We start from the raw sequence: 16,790 nt of genomic DNA, 5'->3' as shown, positions 1-16,790 counted from the left end.
GGCATCCCATTCTTCAACCAGCATTTGTCGCAAGTCAGCCAACGTGGTTGTGTTGGTCACTCTGGCACGAACAGCACGCCCAAGCTGATCCCACAAGTGTTCAATGGGGTTGAGGTCAGGACTGCTGGCAGGCCATTCCATCCTCTCCGCCCCATACCATCACACTGCCTCCACCAAAAGGTGTTACTCTATCGGTGCAGCAATCAGCATAGCGTTCTCCGCGTCTTCTCCACACCCTATGATCCAACTGCCGTAGGCAGAATCATCCAATCCACCAAACGAGTCAATGGCAGAATAAGCTGTTTGACATTGGCAGAGAAGATTTGGCAAATTTTTCATGGGCGCAACCCACATACTCAGCGCTGCTGCTCATCCCACAAATGTTCCTTACAAATGGAGCACCATTTGAAAGGGAACTAAACAGGCTTTCCAACGGTATAAGATTTATTGCCAAAAAGCATTGTTACCACAGAGAAATAATCTACCAAACACAAATGTCCTTACTTTTTGTGCTAAGTTTATCTATCTATGAACTTCAAATGTAGGATTGGATTAGTAAAATAGACTGTGGATTTATAAGCTGTAAAATGATTTTGGCTAAATCAGTTTGGAAAATACCTTTTGAAATGATTTTGTATGCATGGATTCAAAGAGAAAATGTAAAAAAAAACTGCACTTTGAAAAGAAAATGTTAAAAAAAATTAAATGTGTGAATGGTCTTAATGGTTGGCATTTGTCATGTACCTGTTGTGACAGGAATTCAGGTGTGCTGTTAAACACTGCTGATGCGTTTCCTCCTGTATGTTGACACTGACATTGGCCATGCAATGGCTACAACACAATCTTATTCACAATATAATTCACTTGTGAAGCTGTGGAATGCAGTCGTGATGTGCTACGAGACTACTGCGGGTGGACAAATTCACTGCTGATGTACTGGCTGATTGTTAATGAATGGTGCAAGACATTGAAGTGCATGGTCTCCTTCTTTGTTCTTGCAGTTACTATTTATCAAATGGTCTGTTTTGTTGGAAACAAATGTATTTGTCATTTTTATTTCATGTCAACAAATGAAACTTCCTAGAAGACAAAACTGATTAATAATACATCCAAGTTGTAAAGAGGTATTTATTTATTTCGATCAGTAATCAGACTTATAATTTAACCATAGTATTGTACATGAAATGTAATGAAAAGTGCTTCCAACTTGTAATCTGTTTTGCTCTGTTACACTACAACCTACTCTACAACCTACATTAACATAACTGTGGTCATCCTGGTATGGATGATACTGAGCACTGAGTGGGACTTACAGGTTAAATAAGTTCATAGTCACTGCCAAGTGTGTAGCAGGAAAGAAAAGAGAATATTTGATTCTGCATACTATAATTATTGAACAATCTGCCATTTAATCAACAGTTCATAATGGAAGAAGTATTTTACTAATGGCTTATCTACAAACAGCAGGACAGACAAATAATCGGTTTATGTAACATTAGATAGGATTAATTCAGGATTATTTATGGTAGGTCATGTTAGTACACATGCACCATTCCGTAGAGGAAAGTCCAGAACAGGACGTAAGTGAAAAGACCTCCGACGAGGCCCCCGGTGAAAAGCAGCCGCCGCGATTTAAAGCATTTGTTCCATCGCCGTCCGGCCTTGAGAATGAGCAGCAGAGAGAGGAGAAAAGAGGCGAGGAAATAAAAAATGAAGCCATACAGTCCAGTCAGCCCAAGGATGCCAGCTGTTGCTCCAGACAGAGCGGACACAGAGGTGCGGCAGTAGTCCAGGACACCGGCGTTTCCCCTCACAGCTACTTCGCTGATGAACTGTGGTCCCTCACGCTTGGCTACAACTCCTGTCATCTTGGCTCTGGTCAGCTATCACAGGAAGGTGCTCCTGATTCAGGAGAGATGCAGAAACAAAAATAGATACATTTACTCAAATTACCCTAAACCCAGTACAAAAGTACCGTTTTCAAACACTTTGTTTTACTCATTTACATTTATTTCACATATACAGTTGTGGCCAAACGTTTACATACAGTTGTAAAGAACATGTATGTCATGGCAGTTTGAGTTTCCAATAATTAATACAACTCCTATTTTTCTGTGATGGAATCATTGGAGCACATACTTCTTTGTCACAAAAAACGGTCATGAAATTTGGGTCTCTTTTGACTTTTTTATGGGTCTTCTGAAAATGTGACCAAATCTACTGGGTCAAAAATATACATACAGCAACCTCAACGATCAAGTGTGGTGATGTAGAAAGTTATATCAATCAAATTTCCTTTGTGACATGACCTCTTTAACTTCTCACGAGTGATTATGATTGACTACAGCTGGTGACATCTCTGAGCCCATTTAAATAGGGCTCGTTTGATACACTCATTAGACTCAACCACAAACGGCAAGGGCAAGTCTAAGGAGCTCAGCACGGATCTAAAGACGCAGATTATTGACTTGAACAAGTCAGGAAAATCACTTGGTGCCATTTCAAAGCAGCTACAGGTCCAAAGAACCACTGTTAAACAATTGTTTGTAAGTATAAAGTGAATGGCACAGTTGTGTCACTGCCACGATCAGGAAGACCACGCAAGCTATCAATTGCTGCGGAGAGAAAATTGGTCAGGAGTCGACCAAGAACCACCAAAAAGCAGGTCTGCAATGAATTAGAAGCTGCTGGAACTGTCAGTGTCCACAGTTAAGCGTTTTACATCGCTATGGGCTCAGAGGCTGCCATGCAAGAAGGAAGCCCTTGCTCCAGAAGCGGCACCTTAAGGCTCGACTGAAGTTTGCTTCTGATCACATGGACAAAGACAAGGCCTTGTGTAAGAAAGTTCTGTGGTCAGATGAAACAAAAACCGAGCTATTTGGCCACAATGACCAGAAGTATGTTTGGAGTAGAAAAGGTGAGGCCTTAATAAATAAACCCCAAGAACACCATACCTACCGTCAAGCACAGCGGTGGTAGTATTATGCTCTGGGACTGTTTTGAAGCCAGTGGAACTGGTGCTTTACAGAAAGTGAATGGACTATTGAAGAAGGAGAATTACCTTCAAATTCCTCAGGAAAACCTAAAACCATCAGCCAGACGGTTGGGCCTTGGACGCAGTTGGGTGTTTCAACAGGACAATGACCACAAACAAACATCAAAGGTGGTAAAGAAATGGCTAAATCAGGCTATTAAGGTTTTAGAATGGCCTTCCCAAAGTCCTGACTTTAACCCCATCGAGAACATGTGGAAGAAACAAGTCTGTCAGAAAGCCAACAAATTTAGCTGAACTGCACCAAATCTGTCAAGAGGAGTGGTCAAAGATTCAACCAGAAGCTTGTCAGAAGCTTGTGGATGGCTACCACAGGCGCCTGATCGAATATATAATCGAATAACATTGCTGTATGTATATTTTTGACCCAGTAGATGTGGTCACATTTTCAGAAGACCCATAATAAAGTCAAAAAAGACCCAAATTTCATGACTGTTTTTTGTGACAAAGAAGTATATTCTCCAAAGATTCCATCACAGAAAAATAGCAGTTGTATTAATTGGAAACTCAAACTGCCATAACATACATGTTCTTTACAACTGTATGTAAACTTTTGGCCACAACTGTAGACTAGTTACTTTGCAGATCAAGATTTGAGATAATCAAAATAATGTTACAATCCAGTCCACCTCTACCAGCTAAATGCTGCAGAAAAAAATACTGCTTACACCCTGAAAAACGATCTCACACAAATCTACACATTTGTATTAACACACATTACTGTATCAGTAACATTACTATGACATATAACACTGACAAGGCCATTGCTACCTAATGCTTTTAATATTGATATTTGATAACAGTATAATGCTTAAATAAATAAATACACTGCTGAATGCTGGACCTTTACTTGGGAGTATTTTTACACTGTCATATTATTAGGAATTGTTTAATGAATCTTAATGCTTATTACAATACTGGAACGCAAGGTAATTAGGCTACTACATTAGAAAAGCTCATTTGTACAGGCCTTACAGTTATCACTGGGTCTAAGGTTAACGTACGTTAACGCATTTGCATTCACTTGAGATGTATTCATACGAACCACAATTTCACTAAAAAGACAAAATAAACATCTCAATGCACTAAAGCCTCTAAATATGAGTGACAAAGACAAAGAGAGAAGCTGTCGGCCAGCCTTGGCCGATGTAGCTAAGCTTAAATAACGTTAGCTAACGTTAGTTACTGACCACAATAAATCCCAGTAGCTAGCTAGCTAGCTAATATCTCCCAACATAAAGCGTTGTTCCGGTGACAAAAACACGCACATAAAACACAAGAAAAAGAGAAAAACGGACGAGACTCTAATCAGTAGAGCCTCATTTTTTAACTAAATGCAGAACTGTTAGCTAACCCTTGGTAGCCTATGGCGCTAACATGCTACCATTGCTAGCTAGTTCTCCTCCGGACGGTAACTGACGACAAATTCTCACCGGAAATATACGCAGAGACTCGTCAGCTCCTCACAGCGGGATTATAAAAACATAATCTGCAAGAGCAACTTCACAAACTTGGATATTAGGTTGTTTTTAAGGAATGTCAACTGATATGACACGGAAACAGCACATTCATTCTCGTTTGGATAACACTCCTAGGAAAGAGACGGCCATGTTCCTTCGCAGTGCATTGTGGGAACAGGGTAATGATCAGGTGACAATGTGGTGCGTTCTCAGTCCATTAAGAAGTAGGAAATCCTATCTATTATGATAGGGGAAAAATACTTTCAAGCAATAATCACTGTTAATCACACCCAACCGAGCAAAGCTAAAAATCAAAACAGCAGGAAACTAATTTAAATTGCTTTTACTATTAAAATAATTTATTTTTAGAATTTCTGTCCAAATTTCACCGACATGCTGTAGCTTTAGCTGTAGCATAGGTAATAACATTTTATTCTGGGCCACATACGTTTAGTTTTCTCTATTTTTTCTCCCAAAATCTATATCTCATAGACTATTAAAACCAATAAACAATAAAGTACTCCGGACAGGCAATTCACCCTTATCACAGTAAATATTTTGCCTCGTGAGCCATTTAAAGAAGCACACATAGGCCTCAGACTAATGAAATAAGTAATGACTTCATTCATTCAGTGAGCCGGTGTTGCACCGAAATCTGTGACCCGTCGTGATCTGTGTCCCTCCTGTTAAAAGCGTAGCGCCCCCCCCTCCGTGGTTAAGGTTAGGGACAAGGGTTTGGTTCAGGTTGTGGTAGGGGGACACTGATCTCGATGGGTCACAGATTTCGGTGTAACACCGGGATACACAACAGAGCTGGCACTGGGCTCCACACTCTAATATACTTTTAACATTGGCCTCTGCTCTCCCTATTTCCTGTAATTGTGTCACCATTTTTTGCCTTTCCTGTGTACATTTTCTGCATGACACAAGGACATGCTCAACTGTTTCAGCCAAGACCCATTGGATGTTTTCCTATAATGAAAAGTGTACTGCTGAGGTTGCTGTGTGCCCAATTCTCAGCCTGCCTTTTGTTACTTGCTCTTTCCGTTTTGTTCCCCTACTTCTTAACATTTCTTCTTTTTTTGGATTGAGTGAAAATGTCTCCCTTTTGCGTTATCCCAATGCTGATTTACCTTTCTCCACACTATGCCTTTTCTCTCTGATTTTGATCCTTTCTCTCTAGAGTTTTGCTGTGATTTGCAGTATTTTAATGATGGAACTAATCGGTTAGGAGCAGTCCCTAGAAATTACATTTCCAATTTCCTTCTTCCCCTTGAACGCAGCAGGGTTGACTTTGCCTTGTTGTAATGATGCCACCAACACCGTACTGCTGAGTGCCAACGTTTAATCAGCAGCAATGTCTACCTATATCTTGGGTGTAGATGTGGGCACCACGTCGGTAAAAGCCGTTTTATTTGAAACTGGCTCCAGATCGGTGGCTGCGAGTCACGCTTTGCCAACTACGTCTGATATAACCGACCATAGCTTGATAAAGGTGAGTTCACGTACCGCACGACTTCACAATTCAACTATATGAACAGTGCTGTGTGTTTGATCCGAGTGTAACGTTAACCTGGCTACGTGTCCCTGCCGCGCAGGCGAAAGAGCAGGAAACTGGCCGGATCATAGACACTCTGAACCGGTGCCTCGGCCTGCTGCCCAGAGACAAACTGCAGCATGTCATCCGCATCGGGCTGTCCGGACAGATGCACGGAGTTTTATTCTGGAAAGCAAAGAGCGGTAAGACTACTATCTGCCTCCTGCATACATGCACGCTCTTGCATTTCACAAGGTGAGCAACGGCTGTGAACATGTTTGAGCAGGAATTAAACTTTTATTTTCATTCTTAAAGTCATTTTGAAGTGTTCAATTCAGAGAGGACTGTCAAGACATCGTAAAGAGAGATTATTTTCAGACCAAGTTACTTTGATGGTCCTGGCCCCCAACATGAACACACACATGTGCAAAACACTTGTAATTACAACCAGAATAGTGTTTATGCAGATGAAGTAAAAAAATAAAGAACCATGACCCTGGAATAAAGAGGGTCCCAAGTTCAGAAGAATACAGGACCTATATGCCATAAAGCCCTCAGGCTACTGCAGTATCTGCTCTGGTATGTAGGAGCCAAATTCCTCATCTCAGAAGATGGAATTAGGGTTTAGTAAATGGGTTTATTATTATATTTCATCACGGAAATCCAATATGGAGCCGTGCCTGGGGCTACTCCCCTTTTTTGCCTGCCTTTACCACTCCTATTATGTATAATATGAGGACAGCTAGCCAGAGCTCAGGTAGGCCCCAGTGAGAACGGTGTGTGTGTGTGTGTGTTGTACAAAACATACTTTGCAATACATACTTTGCAATAAAAAACATACAATGCAATGTAATTGCAATTAAATGTTGTTAATCATTCAAATACGTCAGCTATCTATCGTCTTTCTTTCGGAGTGTGTCTAACTGCATACATCTTACCTGGGGTTTAAGATAAAGATTTTGATTGATTGTCCCAGAGGGATATTTGTTTCCACAGTCAGTAAGGCAAGTTTGGCCTATAGGATTGCCTTTAAACTATACTTGGCCAAGAAGCTCTTTAATCTTATGATCCCTGAAAGGGCCCCAATATAAGGGTCCCACATCACACTCTCGTAGCTCTGTGAAATTTTTCCAAAGAGCTACATTAACAATATATTTCATACATTCCGTTTTTCTCTTACATATTGAAAATAAAATGGTTATATTACTGGATCTCACGTTTGAGTAGCATTAGTGTTTCAGTATATATTATATGATGCATGCACACTGTTAATAAGAGCCGAAAGATCATTCACAGTTTGATTGGGACAACAGTTCCCACTTCCCATAATGTTTAACCAGACCACAGGCTTTACAAAAAACATTCAGCAGTAATGGCCATGGGGATCAATAAGAGAGTGAAGTTTTCAGACTGCTGAATGACACTAGAGCTCTAACAATTCCAAATGTAATAATTGTTACAGGCCTAAATTACACTGACTCTCCAGTCTGTAACACAGATGACCTTTTTAGGATGCTTTTTGAAAATGAATTGAGGAGCTGGGCAGTTAAAGGTACTGAATTCTTCTTATAACTGACAACTGGTTGGTCCGTTGTAGTTATTTTACAACTATGCTGCCCTCTGCTGTTTGCATCCAAAACCTAATATAAAAATAGGTTTGTAATCATAGTAAATCTGTGCTACTGGAAATAATAATAAGACTTTATTACGGACTCATGGTCCAATAAAATGACAGCACAATACACACAACACTTAATACATAAATAATCCCAGAGGCATAATACAATTTCATAATATAAAATATCAAAAAATATATTTAAATACCTCATCCATACTCATGCAATCCATATTGTTCCATGTCTCTTGCCCCTCTCTCGCAGGTTGTGATTGGTCCAAGAGGGATTTCTTCACAACCACAGACACCAGTCAGCTGATCACATGGCAGGATGGGCGCTGCAGCAGTCACTTCCTGTCCTTACTTCCAAAACCAGATTCACACATCAGCGTGGCCACTGGGTTTGGCTGTGCAACAATCTTCTGGTACATGAGACACAGGTCAGCATGCACTTTTAAAAAAACAAATCCCATGTAGAGCCTACTGCGCCACTTGGTTTTGTGGTATGAAAGTGAACTTCAAGATGCGTGGTTTCACTGCAGGCCTGAGTTCCTTGAGGACTTCACAGTCGCAGGTACCATCCAGGACTATGTGGTTTCCATGCTGTGTGGTTTGGATAGGTGTGTGATGACGCCGCAGAATGCAGCCAGCTGGGGCTTCTTCAACACCTCCTCCAACCAGTGGAACATAGACATGTACTGTATAAAGAACTTCCTGTTTAGGTCAAGTACTAAATGCATGAAATATGTTCTATAGGTTGTGCATGCTTGGTGTTAAACTGAAATCACTAATCACTTTGGCAGTGTAAGCTTGTAATGAACTGTTGTTATGCGTAACAAGCTATTGTGGGTGTGTGTGTGCATGCTCTAGTCTGAAGGGTGCCGGCTTCCCTTTGCACCTGCTTCCTCAGTGTGTGCCATCTGGTGGCTTGGCGGGACAGACGTGCTCTGACTGGCATGGTATCCCTGCTGGTACGCCAGTAGGGGCCGCCCTGGGAGACTTCCAGAGCTCTGTCTACTCCTGCATGAGTGCGCATACAGATGCAGGTGAAACAGGAAGTCCAGTCCTTTCACTCAGGGCCAGGATTACACTTAATGCAGTGAATGCATACAGACACTTAGACTGTACATGCACTTCAGATGAAAAAAATCCATTAAGGGTGTGCCATGACATGTCACATCCATTAGATTTCTTCTACTTTTGCAGTACCGATAATTAGGGGTGGGACAAAATATCGATACAGTAATATATTGTTGTCCTTCTTTGTGCGATGCGATAATCATATGCTGGTGCCAAATATCGATATTTTAATTAATAAAATGAGGCGCTCTAAATAGATTTCCCTGCTCCCAGTGTCGTTACTTTATGGCTTCTCAGGGTGGCGCTCAACACATGAATGAGGAAAACTTGAACATAAGTTAAGTAGCCAAAGAGGTTTTCAATGGGATGGCAGACAAGAGTTTGAAAAAAAAAAAATGCCCCAGCCACATTTAAGTCCAAAGTCTGGACCCATATGTGCTCTATAGTTCTGAAATTTTAATTTACAGACTGAAAAACTTTTGCTGCAGTTTGGACTTGCAGTGAATAAAGAGAATAAAACCTGCACTTAACCTTTTCACGGGCATTTTCTATTCATAATTAGACCAATATCATGATGTATCATGATAGGATTGTGTAGCAATATATTGCTTATCGCAGAATTGTTGTATCGCGATATTATCAGTATTGTGAGCCATGTATTGTGTATCGTATTGTGAGGTACCCTGGGATTCCCACCCCTACTGATAATGCTTCATTTTACTGTAGTTAACAGCAAAAGGAACAATAACAAAGCATGAGAACAGTTTAACATTTGAATAAAAAAGACTCAACAATAACAAAAAGTACACGGCAGTAAATACCCATGTCTTAGTTTGTACTCATTATGTTTGAGCACACACAGAAAACAAATGCATTGTTGATCAGATGTGATCCTGCCATCACTGTGTCTTGCATGTCTTGTTTGGAGCTGGTAGTTCATATGCCTTAGATGACAGTTTGTATCTTTATCCTAATTTCTCAGTTCTTAACATAAGCACTTCAGCCCAGCTGACCTTCGCCATGCCAGCTGATTTCAAACCTCCAGATTCTCCTCAGCCTGCCTCCTCCATCTCCTACTTCCCCTACTTTGAGGACTCGTACTTGGCGGTGGCGGCTTCACTCAACGGAGGGAATGTACTGGCCACTTTTGTGGAGATGCTCACTTCCTGGATGAAAGAGCTCGGTATGTATTTTAAAGTGCTCATATTATCCTTTTTGGCCTTTTCCCTTTCCTTTATTGTGTTATATATCTTTTTGGTGCATGTTATAGGTTTACAAAGTGAAAAAGCCCAAAGTCCACCCCAAAGGGACTTACCATCTCCAACAGAAAACACTGTTCACAAACTGCTCCAAACAGCTCTATTGTAGTCCAGCCTTTACTTCTGTGACGAACGTCACTTTGTAACACACGTTATAATGCTCGCCTAGCTGCTAGCGTGGCACGCCCTCATACTCTGCTTTCTGACTGACTAGTAGTCGTTGCCTATCTACTGCGCATGTGCAACTCCCAACAAAGATGGAACAGAAGTGAGATGCCTCACTCTGTAGCTAAAACAGAGAGCTCAACACACAGGGTGAAAAGAGGAGCTGCAGCAATGTGCAGTACAACACAAATATGGTGTTTTTTGAAAATTAAACCATGTAAACCTATTCTGACATAACCTCAAATACAATTATGAACCTGAAAATGAGCATAATATGAGCACTTTAAGCCATGCTAGTATTGTAGCTCTAGGGGCAGCAGTGTCAGTTTACCACTTTGGTCCAAACATATTACAGCTATTGAATAGATATATAAAGATGCTATGTTATTTGGTGTAGGAATTCCTGGTCCCCGAAGAAAATATTCCTAATGACTCTGGTGATCCCCAGACTTTCCCTCTAGTGTCACCATGAAATGGCATCTGTGGTTTTTGCGGGAAATGCCTCAAGAACTATTGGATTGATTGCCATGAAGTGTTGTACACAGGGCCTGAAATTAACACAGCGTCAATCTACCATCTACTGGCCTCCTTGGTGTGTAGCTAATGAGTATTGAGTGATTCATCAGGTTGTTTTTTGCCACTCTTCTTACATATTTCAACCAAGTCCTTGGATTTAAGCTTAAAAATGTTGCGACATATTACTGGGGTGAATTGGCCCGGCTGGAACAAAGCAGCCAACAAAAAGATGAGGATGATTCAAAGAAAAGTTAAATAATACCTTTTATTACCAAGTGGACAGTTTGCGACAATCGCAAGGTTCGTGAGTGGCTGATTTACGACAGCAGTACAGAACAAATGTACTGCAGTGACTGTCGTGTGTATGGCTCAGAGAAAGCAAAGTTAAATCCTTTTGTAATCAGGACTAAAAACTTAAAATTAAAAGCGATTAAGGACCACAAGTCATCAAAAAACCACCTACACACGATAACATACACATACAAAAATCCGCTGGTAAAAAGCCTGTGTGGATAGTGGATTTTAAAACCCATCTGCCACAGTGGCTGGTGGCCAAAAAAGTTCAGGCCCTGGTTGTACACACATTCATGTTCCCCTCAGGATGAATTGTAATCACTTCAGTGATCCTTTTGACTTTTCCTCTAGCACAGAGATCTTCAACAGGGGGTCCGGGACCCCTAGGGGGTCCTCAGAGTTACTGTAGGGGCCTCCAAATTATTGTAATTTTTAGGAAGTTTTCTTTCAAAAACTAAAATTTCTTAACATGAATCCAACATTATTAGCAAATATAAATCAGCCTTTTTGTGAAAAAAGTAGTAGGGTCCCTGATCCGTCTCTGCTCTAGACTCCATCATCAGGTCAAACTATAATGTGTCCAATATTTTGGTTTATGACCAAATACCTGCAAAAGCAATGACATTCACATCAGCTGCAGCTGTGTTTAGTGCGAATCAGCCAATGTTAGTACCTGCTAAACATCAGCACGTTAGCATGCATTTTAGCATTTGGCTCAAAGCCAGTCCAGGGTTTTTTCTACCATTATAAGGCTTTGGTGCAGCACCCAAGCCGTTTTGGACAGAACCCAAGTCGAATGAATGTAAACTCAATGTGAGCATTAAAACTAACTAAATGACTTCTCTCAGCTCTAATTATTGTAGTTGGTCCCCAGTGGACTTGTTAAGCAAGTTTTTGCCTTCAAGCTTTTTGAGTGTTATTTATTTATTTATCATCTACTCTAGCTTTTCCAACATTTTAGACAAAAATATGGTGATGATAATTGTCCAGAAATTGCATTTTTTTTTTTTTTTTTTATTGAAAAACATAACGTTTGGGGAGGACCCCTAAACTCTCTGCCAAATACGTGCGCCTAGTCTTCCACAAACCTAGGAAAAACACTGCATTATTTAATTTTTTTATCCAAATGTTAAATTGCTCCTCTCGTGGTCTCTCACAGGTGCGGAGATGAGTGATTCCTGCTTATATGAGAAGCTGATTCATAGCGCCCTGAATCAGGAAACGAGCGACCTGAGGGTGAGTCCCACTATCCTGGGAGAGAGGCACGACCCTCTCTACCTGGGTCAGGTGACCAACATCTCCACTACCAATCTCTCTCTGGGTCATCTGACCAGGGCACTGTGCCACGGCGTCCTGGACAACATCACGTCCATGATGTCTGCTGAACGTCTGCAGCAGGCGGGGGTCCGCAGGATTGTGGGCAGCGGGAGCGCCATCGCCCGCAATGAGGTGCTAAGGCAGGAGGTGGAGAAGGCGTTTCCTCAGCCAGTGGTATACGGACAAAACGCGGACTCTGCTGTCGGCGTGGCCATGGTCCTCTGTGACCTTCTGTGAAAGTAATCCACAGGGGAATCCCTGTCAGCTTACACGATTAATTGAGAATTTTGCACATCGGAGTACCTTGTCAAATGGCATTGCTTTGTTTAAGAAAAGAACAATCAGAAATGCTACAACATGTTTTGCTCTCTGTAACTAAAAGCAAATTATGTGTTTGCCAAGACGGGGATCAACAGACTTGTGTAAAGTGTATTTGTTTTCAGATAACCTTATACTACAATAGAGATTTATAGCATAACACAGAGGTGCCATTTTGCATCATTTATCAGAAAAAAAATCTACTGAAGAGCTAATTTTTTCCACTGACGGCAACCATATTAGAGCGATATACAGTGCAACAACAAAATTAGCTCTAAAGGACTTTAAAAAAAAACAAAAAACATTCTGCTATCGTTTAGCTTTACAGCTGTTGGTTTCTGCACCAAGAATTGAATGCGAAAAGTTCATGCTCTTTCCCTGTGTTGCTGGAAGGCATCATATAAAATCCATGAAGTAGATCGAAATCACAGCACTGCTGGCATGCTTTGAAGACCACAGATTAAAGATCACAGACTTATGATACATAACAGGATCAGGGCGCATCTTTAAATAAAACCCACAGCTACTGCATGGTTCATCAGCAAGGCCAGTGAGATGAGGTGTAGCAACTATTAACATGTTAGCATTCAAGCAGAAAATAGGCTATCAAGGAAATGCCTTTTGCTTGTGTATTACTGTCATTTTCTCAGGGTTTCTATGTCGTTGCATGCAAGGAGCTGGTTTTCTTTTAACTTCCATTTAGGCCTATCTCATTGAGTCTAAAAAGATGTAGTATTCAAAAGTCCACAAATTAGCCTGAGCATAGGATGGAGTAAGACACTGACACTGTCAGGGGTCCTGTGTGGAATGAAAAGAAAAATTAAAGCTTTAGTGCGTAACTTTTTGATATAAATGAATGTCTGTGCACGATCATGGAAGGCTTGTATCATGTGGACGCGCCAACAGTGTTGTTGTCATTACTCATCGGGGAGACAGAAACAACGCACTATAGCTTTGAGTGAAATATAGTTAAAACTAAGGGTGATAATCACAATACAATATTACATCGATTCTTTGGACAATATGAATGGACGACAGGATATTTGCTGATGTCACAAAGTCTGCCAAGATACGATTTTGATTCAATTCAAATCAGGGCCCTGTGATCGATGTGAGACAATATCACACGATCATTTACATTTATATCAACTCACGAAAAAAGCAACAAGAATATGATTTGACAGTTTTATTACTGAGCTCTTCCAGATATTTAAATTCATAATAAACTATTCATTTTAATGAAAAGAATAAATATAAAGTGGGAATTTCAAAAATAAAGGCATCTTAAAGATGATATGTATCGATAGTTTTACTTTGTATCCATTGTTTTTCCTCGCCACTGTCGCAATAGCCACTGCTAATGCTTGCTCTTGGGGGAACTATTGGAATTGTTGGGGCTTTGTAAATTATAGAGTGTGGTCTAGACCTACTCTATCTGTAAAGTGTCTTGAGATAACTCTTGTTATGATTTGATAATATAAATAAAATTGAATTGAATTCATTGGACGGTTGCAGTGTGGTAAACTACTGTATCTTTGTGTTTGTTAGAAGCCTTGTTTTATTACCAGAGTGGATACATATTCCTTTAATCGCATCTTCATCATGTCACTTTATTGTAAACTGTACTTTTGTATTCTGTCTGACTTTTTTACATTTCTTTTTCAACTGATTGGTCATTAATATAAATGTGTTGATTTGATTCTCTGAAGTTAACCAGTGCACATTCACTGTCCCTGCTCCGTTTATCGCAGCAGATTCTCGGATTCAAACATGCTACTTATATTTTCTTTCAGTGTTGTGCCTCCAGTGTCCCTGTTTCAGGAAGGAGAGCAGGGGCCTGTTTCACAAAACCAAGATAAGGGATTAAGCCGGGATTTATCAGTTATCCTGGATGATTTAAGCCTTGACTCGGTTTCACGAAAGTGGAGGCACATAAATCACCATGGAGATTTATTCTGTACAGCTAGCCTGCTCCCGACCAGGCTAACAGCCAGGATTTATTTAATCCTGGAGCCTTTTCTGATCACCCAGCAGTGGTTTTACCCTATTGTTATCAGCCTGGATTAAAATACAACAGGTGCATATTGCTGTTTTAGTACTGTTATTATTTAAAGTTGTGACCATTATTTTTTTTTAATAATTATTCATGTGACAGTCATCGTTACTGTTATATTGCTGTATGCAGACTGCTGTTCATATTGTTGTTAGAAGTTTGATGAATATATTATGGCAGTTGTTGAGATAATTAGATACAATTTCAAATGTGTTTTAAATGAAGTCTGTTACTAAGGGCAATACATACAACGCTGTACATTTCTATAGTTGACCAATGCACCTTGTATTATTTTAGTTGATTCATTTTTTTTTAATTCTTTAACAATAAGGATCATGTTTGTTCTGCTTCCATGTGCATTGTATTTGGCATTCTTAGCACACAAATTGTGTTGTGACTATAATTTGGGAGGATTGTACAATTTAAAGAACATATCCTAATTGTACAATCCTCCCAAATTATAGTCTTAGCTCACTGGACCAGTAACTATCTAGTGATGTAGGCTACTGTACATTCATGTTACAACAGGGAGAGGACACCTCAATGGTTTTTGACCTTATATTTAGCTGGGGGGGAAATAACTGATGAATATACTCTGTTCTATTCATGTTTACAGTGTGCATGGAATGTATCACTTAATTATCTTTATAGTTTCTAGATTTTAGAGTCACATTTCTTCAGTGTCTTTATTTTCTATGTTCATATATACAAGGGAGCAAGGCATATAATATGTAGAGAAGGAAACTCGTCCTCTATAAAAAATAAAAAAACATGAGAAAAAGCGTGGCAGATAATAGCGGACCGACTGAATGATAGTCTAAAAATATACATGTATGAACTATTGCTCTTAACTGAAACCACTGAGTGACTGTCATTTGCAAAAACGAACAGTTGTACACTTTGCATTAAAAGCGAGCAGTGGAAGTTAATATGACTTAGGAAATTTATATTTTAGCCCATGAGAGAGAGGGAGGAACAGAGCGAAAGATATTTATGCATCATATTCTAGTGTTGTAGAAAATTGATCTTCATGGTAAATTTCCTGAGTAACATTATCTTCTGCTTACTTTTAAGGCAAAAAGTACAACTGTTAATTTGTGCAAATGATTAGTAGCCTAATGCTTGAATGGTATGATTATGACGGTTTCAATTCAGAGCAGTGGTCAGTTAATGTATATATTTAGGCTACTTCAGTCGGTCCGTGATCGTCTGCTACGCTTTCTCTGTTTCATTACAGCGGCTGTGTTTCTTTTCTTTTTATACAAATAATGTGTTTCACGTCATCATACTTCCACAAGAAGCTGCTGCTCACTCTGTATAAAGTATGAACAATGCGTATTCTCCATGAATTACTTCATCCTGGCTCAATCTAGTCGCTCCTCCTCAGCCTGGCTTGGCCTTCGTGAAACGCACCAAGCCAGGATGCTCAGATTAGACTAGGTCAAGCCTCACTTTATCAGTTATCCTGAATTTATATATTCTGCTTTTGTGAAACAGGCCCCTGCTCTAAGTTCAAGTGAAATGATTTTTGTTGTTTTCTATCAAGGTCTGGGTCTAGACTGATGATTACTGCTCGATCTTAACCGTCTTTTGATTTTAAGTCTTAATCTTTCATTTTGAACTTCTGCTACTCACAGAGTGGGTACATGTTTTTTGTCAGTTTCTAATTTTAATTGCCAACTTTATTTTCAAGAAGACAATCTTAATTTTATCAACCGTAGTTGAATTTGTGGTGCCTCTGCTGGTGCTTTTTGTCATGATTGGATGCTTGTTTCATACATATTTATTTGTTCTGAAGCTTCCAGATATGCAACTCAGTACTTCCAGATTTTGTATCAGAGGAGGGGTTGAGGCAGATCATGGCGAACCAGCATTACATGTGGAATATTTCTAGCAGCAGTGTTGTTATTTTCTATAATAATGAGCAAATGCAGTTATGTTTCTACGAGTCGTGACTGTGACAAACACACATGACATCCCTGTTATTAGTAATGCCAGTCATTCATTGTAATTGGGCAACTTTCTGTTGGAATGACTACAGTTATATGAAGTTGTTTTTCTCTCACTGGGCCATTAGTTCCCACCTGATGTGATGTGATTATATGGTACAAATTAATCAGATAA

The 16,790-nt window shown here is 40.0% G+C and overlaps 2 protein-coding genes across 3 annotated transcripts; one reads left to right on the top strand and one right to left on the bottom strand.

The window, feature by feature from the left end:
• Window positions 1-1,110: 1,110 nt before the first annotated feature.
• Window positions 1,111-4,708, bottom strand: emc6 (ER membrane protein complex subunit 6). The gene is made up of 2 exons (XM_031311004.2): window positions 4,486-4,708; window positions 1,111-1,902 (listed from the first exon to the last, which is right to left on the bottom strand). The coding sequence occupies exon 2, from the start codon at window positions 1,866-1,868 to the stop codon at window positions 1,536-1,538; it is 333 nt and encodes a 110-aa protein (XP_031166864.1). The 5' UTR covers window positions 1,869-1,902; window positions 4,486-4,708; the 3' UTR covers window positions 1,111-1,535.
• Window positions 4,709-5,785: 1,077 nt separating this feature from the next.
• On the top strand, window positions 5,786-16,615 carry shpk (sedoheptulokinase). Of its 2 annotated transcripts, XM_036008954.1 has the most exons (9): window positions 5,786-6,007; window positions 6,111-6,252; window positions 7,930-8,104; window positions 8,207-8,359; window positions 8,535-8,710; window positions 9,727-9,927; window positions 12,138-12,214; window positions 14,368-14,445; window positions 16,170-16,615. In XM_036008954.1, the coding sequence occupies exons 1-9, from the start codon at window positions 5,870-5,872 to the stop codon at window positions 16,227-16,229; spliced, it is 1,200 nt and encodes a 399-aa protein (XP_035864847.1). In that variant the 5' UTR covers window positions 5,786-5,869; the 3' UTR covers window positions 16,230-16,615. The 2 variants fall into 2 exon arrangements, with proteins under 2 accessions (XP_035864847.1, XP_031166604.1); XM_031310744.2 differs by lacking the exons at window positions 14,368-14,445; window positions 16,170-16,615 and having other exon boundaries at window positions 12,138-13,829.
• The last annotated feature ends 175 nt before the right edge of the window (window positions 16,616-16,790 follow it).

This window comes from Sander lucioperca, chromosome 13 (genome assembly GCF_008315115.2).
Source record: "Sander lucioperca isolate FBNREF2018 chromosome 13, SLUC_FBN_1.2, whole genome shotgun sequence".
In the NCBI taxonomy this organism is placed as follows: Eukaryota; Metazoa; Chordata; class Actinopteri; order Perciformes; family Percidae; genus Sander; species Sander lucioperca.
The sequence above is the reverse complement of the archived record's forward strand: the minus strand, read 5'-3'. Positions and strand labels throughout refer to the sequence as shown.

Coding starts and splice junctions, on each gene's coding strand:
- emc6 (XM_031311004.2), bottom strand. CDS start 1,868: ATGACAGGAGTTGTAGCCAAGCGTGAGGGACCACAGTTCATCAGCGAA.
- shpk (XM_031310744.2), top strand. CDS start 5,870: ATGTCTACCTATATCTTGGGTGTAGATGTGGGCACCACGTCGGTAAAA. Junction 8,711..9,726: donor GAGTGCGCATACAGATGCAG/GTGAAACAGGAA, acceptor CTAATTTCTCAG/TTCTTAACATAAGCACTTCA. Junction 9,928..12,137: donor TTCCTGGATGAAAGAGCTCG/GTATGTATTTTA, acceptor GGTCTCTCACAG/GTGCGGAGATGAGTGATTCC.